At 64.5% G+C, this 5,651-nt stretch overlaps 1 protein-coding gene across 1 annotated transcript; it reads right to left on the bottom strand.

The window, feature by feature from the left end:
• Positions 1 to 656: 656 nt before the first annotated feature.
• LOC136458076 (uncharacterized) lies at positions 657 to 1,342 on the bottom strand. The gene is made up of 2 exons (XM_066458082.1): positions 1,217 to 1,342; positions 657 to 1,127 (listed from the first exon to the last, which is right to left on the bottom strand). Exons 1-2 carry the CDS (start codon positions 1,253 to 1,255, stop codon positions 705 to 707), a joined length of 462 nt encoding a protein of 153 aa, XP_066314179.1. The 5' UTR covers positions 1,256 to 1,342; the 3' UTR covers positions 657 to 704.
• Between the last annotated feature and the right edge of the window lie 4,309 nt (positions 1,343 to 5,651).

Here is a 5,651-nt window from a genome sequence, read left to right as displayed (position 1 = left end):
TCGCCACCCTTCGCCGAAGGACGGCTTAGGTTCCGAGGGATTTCTTTGCGATCGAGACAGAGGGCACGAACTTAGAAATAGAATGGAAAACGGTTAAGAAGCACACATACGCAAATACTTTAAGGGCCTCGACGGCCACAAAAAACGTCACGATTCGGCAACTAACTCGATCCGGTTACATGGCCTCTTTTGGCCCAGGTCAAAGCTTAAGGATCGGCGGCTGGTGCGGGAAGGACCACCTCTTCTTCGAACAGCTTGGCCAACGTGGTGCCAGGTGCCTCGGCCGCCTCCAACAGCCTCACGACCTCTGCATCAGCCTCCTCGTCATCTTCTGGCAACACGTAGCCGTCGCTGACAGCCTCGAGGTTGATGGCGTAGTGCGAGGAGACGACGGCCAGGGCGCGCTTGACACCCGTGTGCAACGCCCCTCGGAGTCTCTCGCGGACGTGGCCACTCAACGCGATGAGGCGGCTCCCAAGGGAGCTAGCTGATTGGACCTCCTCGACGTCTAGAGCCTCGCAGGCAGACCGGACAGCGCTGCGCAGCGCCTCGTGCTCCCGGACCTCGACATCCAGCGCTGCTTGCGCCGCAACGGAGGCCTCAGCCGCCCGGGAGGCCTCTTTCTCCAGATCTACGTCGCAGCAAGGGGCCAGGAGTCAAGCGCGAACCAGGACAAAAAGAGCAAATGGAACGAGGAACATGGTTCAGCGGAACTTACCCTCGGCCTTGCCCTTCCAGGCTGAGACCTCGACCCGAGAGGCCTCGGCCGCCTTGGTAGCCTCTGCCAGGGCGACTTTTGTCGCCTGATGCTCGCTCTGCTCCGCACCCAGCTGCCCGGCTGTAGCCTTCGCAGAGGCCGTCGCTTCTTGGGCCCGAAGCCTGAAGGAGTCTCGCTCCTCCTCCAGTTCCTTGATCTTGGCCACCAGAGGGGCGGACTGCTCCTTAGCCATGGCCAACTCCGCCTGAATGTCGGCACAACGAAGGCGGAGGTCCTCCACTTCCGCACTCCGCGCCGACAATAGTCCCTGGGCATCGGCAAGCAAGCCCTTCTGGCGCCGGAGCTGGTCCCAGATATCCCTCTCATTTCGCAGGAACACCGATTTCCCAAGGGATCGGGTCTCGAGCTCCTAAGGAGGCAAAACAAAAAACACACGTCAAAACACTGCGAGCGGGCTCGGAGAGAAAACAACGCGGCACGAGAGGGGAAAGTACTCACCCGAGTGACACCAGGCAAGTCCCTTTCCATGACAGTCATCGCTGTCTGCAACGACCGCACGGCCAATCGGCGATACTCCTCGAGGGTATCCCAACGCCCCCCCTCGGCGACGTCCTCAAGGGCGAACACAGGCTCCCCCTCGGGATCAGCCTGGTCCCGCCAGAAAACACGCGGGAAGTTCCACCCACAGGGCTCGGGCCGTAGCGGGACAAGGGCCGAACTCCCCTCGGCAGGATCTGGGACTTGTTGCTCCGCGGTACTGGCTGCCTCGACGTCCGCCGCCTCCTTCCCTCGGGAGGAATCATCAGACGAGATTGTCTGAACCAGGGGCGGCGCCAGAATTTGCCCCGTCTCCACCTCCATCGCCTCGGTCTCGACGGACCCGAGGGCTCTGGCCTCCGCCATCTCTACCTTAATGGCCTCGGCGTCCACCGCCCTGACGTCGGAGGTCTCGGGGGCTCCGGCCTCGCCCTCAGTGGCCTCGGCAATAGCAGACGCCCCAGCCTCCTTCGCGGCCGCCTCGGCCCCCTGTTCCTGGGCAGCCTCCTCCTCCACTCGCTCCGCGGCCGCCTCGGCCCCCTGTTCCTGGGCAGCCTCCTCCTCCACTCGCTCCGTGGCCGCCTCGGCCCCCTGTTCCTGGGCAGCCGCCTCCTCCGAAACGGCCTCACCCGACGCCGCGCCACGTCGCGCGTCAGCCTGCGCCTCCGCTGCCTGATGGGCGGAGGAGCTAACGTTCACCTTGAGCGCCTTACGGGGCGCCAAGGGAGGGTCTCCCACCTGAAGCGTCTGGCTGCAAGAAAAGACACTCCCAAGGTCAGCATGCAACCAAGGGGCAAACAAGAAGCGGACTCCGCCAGGAAAGACGCTTACCGCGAACGGGGATGCAACCGCTTCGACACCGTCCACCTCCTCTGCAACGGCGGCGGTGGTGGCAGCAGCGCGGCCTCGGTGTCCACCAGCGCCAGCTGGTCCCTGTCGGGCCCCGGCACCTCCTCGACCCTTCGCGGAGATAATGGGGTCGCCCCCACCGTCACCCGCTCAACCTCCACCGTCGAACCCATCGGGCCGACGGCACGCTCCTCCGACACCCGCGCCTCGGGTGTGCCGGCCTCGGCGCCGGGACGGGCCACCACTGGCCCCGGGACACCTCCTCCTCCTCCTAGGGGCGTCAGGCTCCTTGCCGGCGCCCCGGGAACCATCTCCCTGATGTCGGGGAGGTGTTCCAGGCATGCCGTCCCCACCTCGCGCCCACCGCCGTCGCTCGAAGAATCCGACACCGACGACGAGGGAGACGGCTCCAAAGGGAGACCGTCGAGCCTCTGGCGCCGGCGACGGGCGTCTAGCTGTTCGCGCGCGAGGATCTTCTTCGTGCGCTTCGCCTCCTGGGCATCTTTCTTCTTCTTCTCCTCCTCGGCACGCGCCCTGTTCACGGATCGCCGCCGGGCGTCCTCAGGAACGGGCGGCGGGGAGCCTCGCACGTCTCTTATCCCCTGTGAGAACGACGAAGTAAGACAACAGACCAAAAAGGCGAAAAACAAGAAGGACGCGAAAGCCTCGACAACATCCAACTTACCAGCGAGACATACCCCCGCGACGGGCGCATCGGGAACGGCATCAAGTCATCGAGCCTCGGCTTCCCGTCTACCGCCTCCCTCACCCGACGCAGGGTCTCGTCATCGGTAAGGGCGAAGGCGGACATCTTGATACCGGCAACCGGGTCGCTCGGCGTCATCTCGAACAGCCGCCGCCGCCGGGCCATTAGCGGCAACACCCTCCGGCGGTGAAAGGCCGCCACGACCACGGCCGCCGAAAGGCCGCAGTCACGCAGCTTCCCCAAGGCCCTCAAGAGCGGTTCCAGCCTAGGCTGGTCGACCTTGATGACGCCGTACCCCCATTTCTCCGGTTGACTCTCTACAACCCGCCCGGTATAAGGGGGAAGTCCTCCGCCGTCGTTGCGGAGGTAGAACCAGCCGTCATACCAACGACGGTTGGACGTTGACAGCTGAGCCGGGATGTAGAGGGACTGCCGGTCTTGGCGCACGTGGAGGGTGCAGCCGCCGGCCCTCTGCGCCTTCCGAGCCCCCCTCGTCCCCCCCGGCTTGGAGGTGAACGTCGCTCGGAACAAATGGAGCCACAACTCCCAGTGGGGAGCGATCCCTAGATACCCCTCGCAGACGGCGACGAAGATGGCCGCCTGCGCGATGGAGTTGGGGCTGAAATTGTGCAGCTCCACGCCATAGTAGTGCGGGAGTGCCTGCATGAAGCTATCCGCCGGCGACCCGAAGCCTCGCTCGTGGAAGACGACGAAGCTCACCACGTAACCGTCGCGCGGCCTCGGCTCCGACTCGTCCCCCGGAGCAATCCACTCCGGCTCGTCGGGGTCGGTGATCGGGCGAAGAAGACCGGCCTCCATGAGCGACTGCAGCTTCTCCTCGGTGACGTTGGACCGCTCCCAGGGATCCGCCGGGAGGATGACGGGACCACCAGCCATTGCGTGGCGGAGGACGCTGCTACGGCGGTAATCTCTCTCCCTCTCTCTTTCGATCTCTCGCCCTCGCACTTCTCTTCCCCGGCGCTCTATGCTCTCAGCAACGGCACGGAGGCAGCAAAAGCGAACGCGGAAAAGGTAAGGAGGGAGAGGGCGAGGCTGTTTGCGTATTTATGCAGGGACGAATCGAAACCACCGGGCGACGAAATCGGGGAAGTTTCCCCCAGGAAACCCGGCGCGGTTATCCAGATCCGGTCTTACCGCCCACTCCCTCCTCATTAATTGCGCGTGCAGTTACGTCCCGTCGACTGACGCCACGTCACGCCCAACCGCAGCAGCAGCAGGCGCCGCTCCACCCCCCCGAAAAAGCTGCCTCAAAAGGCGCGCCTGCCGTTGCTAACCGCAGGGAGAGAGGTAACCCCCACCCGATTCCTTTCAGGCAAAGGAACCAGGCACCGAGCCCGTTACGGTCCAGGGGTTCGAAGGCTGGGCCCTCAGGGGTTTCGACAGCCGCCCCAGGACAACAGAGTCAGGGGCGACTACGGGCGAGCCTATGCGAGGCCGAGGCCCAAGCAAGCGATACGCTTGGGATGCCCTGTGTCGTGTCCGAGACCGGCAGGGAAGTCTCTGAATGGGATCCCACCGTAGGGAGGCACCGAGCCACCGAGGCCCAGCGAACGGCCTCGGCACCCACTAGAGAAACCCTCCGGTACTCTTGGAGCGCGTCTCCGGACCGCTAGCCGACCCCCAGCGAACGGGGTACGGGCCTCCACTCGGACTTACCCGATAACAGCTCACCGGAAATGCCGTCGCTCGCGCCCACCGAGGGTAGCGTGGCATCTTCCACCCCTCCTTCCGAGCGAAAAGGAAGCGCGAGGGTCGAACAAAAAGTCAGGAGAATCCCTGACGGCCCTCTCGCTCCGCGCAGAGGCTAAGGGACTCTTCCTGCAAAACGTTGCCGAGTCCCAGCGACCTGGGCTCGCACACGAGGGGACTCGGCAATACAAACCCTCCTTCCGAGCGAAAAGGAAGCGCGAGGGTCGAACAAAAAGTCAGGAGAATCCCTGACGGCCCTCTTGCTCCGTGCAGAGGCTAAGGGACTCTTCCTGCGACACATTGCCGAATCCCAGCGACTTGGGCTCGCACACGAGGGGGCTCGGCAATACAAACCCTCCTTCCAAGCGAAAAGGAAGCGCGAGGGTCGTTCAAAAAGCCGGAAGAACTCCTGACGGTCCTCTTGCTCCGTGCAGAGGCTAGGGAGCCCCTTCTGCAAAAAGACGCCGAGACCCCGCGACCTAGGCTCGCACCCGAGGGGGGCTCGGCAGTCAGACCCTCATACGCGAGGGGCGAACCAAAAGCCAGGGGACCTCTGACCGCTCTCTCGCTCCGCGCGAGAGACTCGGGGGCCCTCCTGCAACTTTGCCGAGACCCAGCAGCTCAGGCTCGCACACGAGTGGGCTCGGCAAACAGCCCCCCCCCGTCCGAGCGAAAAGGACGGGCGGGGGACGGGCAAGAAAGACGGGAGGACCCCTGACCGCCCTCTCGCTCCGTGCGGAGGCTCGGGGGCTCTTCCTGCACCCGAGATAAAGACAAGTGACCCAAGCCCGTTACGGTCCAGGGGTTCGAAGGCTGGGCCCCCAGGGGTTTCGACAGCCGCCCCAGGGCAAAAGAGTCAGGGACGACTACGGGCAAGCCTGTATGAGCGCGCCCTGTATCGTGTCCGAGACCGGCAGGGAGGTCTCCGAATGGGATCCCACCGTAGGGAGGCACCGAGCCACCGAGGCCCAGCGAACGGCCTCGGCACCCACTAGAGAAACCCTCCGGTACTCTTGGAGTGCGTCTCAGGACCGCTAGCCGACCCCCAGCGAACGGGGTACGGGCCTCCACTCGGACTTGCCCGATAATAGCTCACCGGAAATGCCGTCGCTCGCGCCCACCGAGGGTAGC

Source organism: Miscanthus floridulus, chromosome 6 (genome assembly GCF_019320115.1).
Source record: "Miscanthus floridulus cultivar M001 chromosome 6, ASM1932011v1, whole genome shotgun sequence".
Classification (NCBI taxonomy): Eukaryota; Viridiplantae; Streptophyta; class Magnoliopsida; order Poales; family Poaceae; genus Miscanthus; species Miscanthus floridulus.
This window is presented reverse-complemented; position numbering and strand designations above follow the sequence as displayed.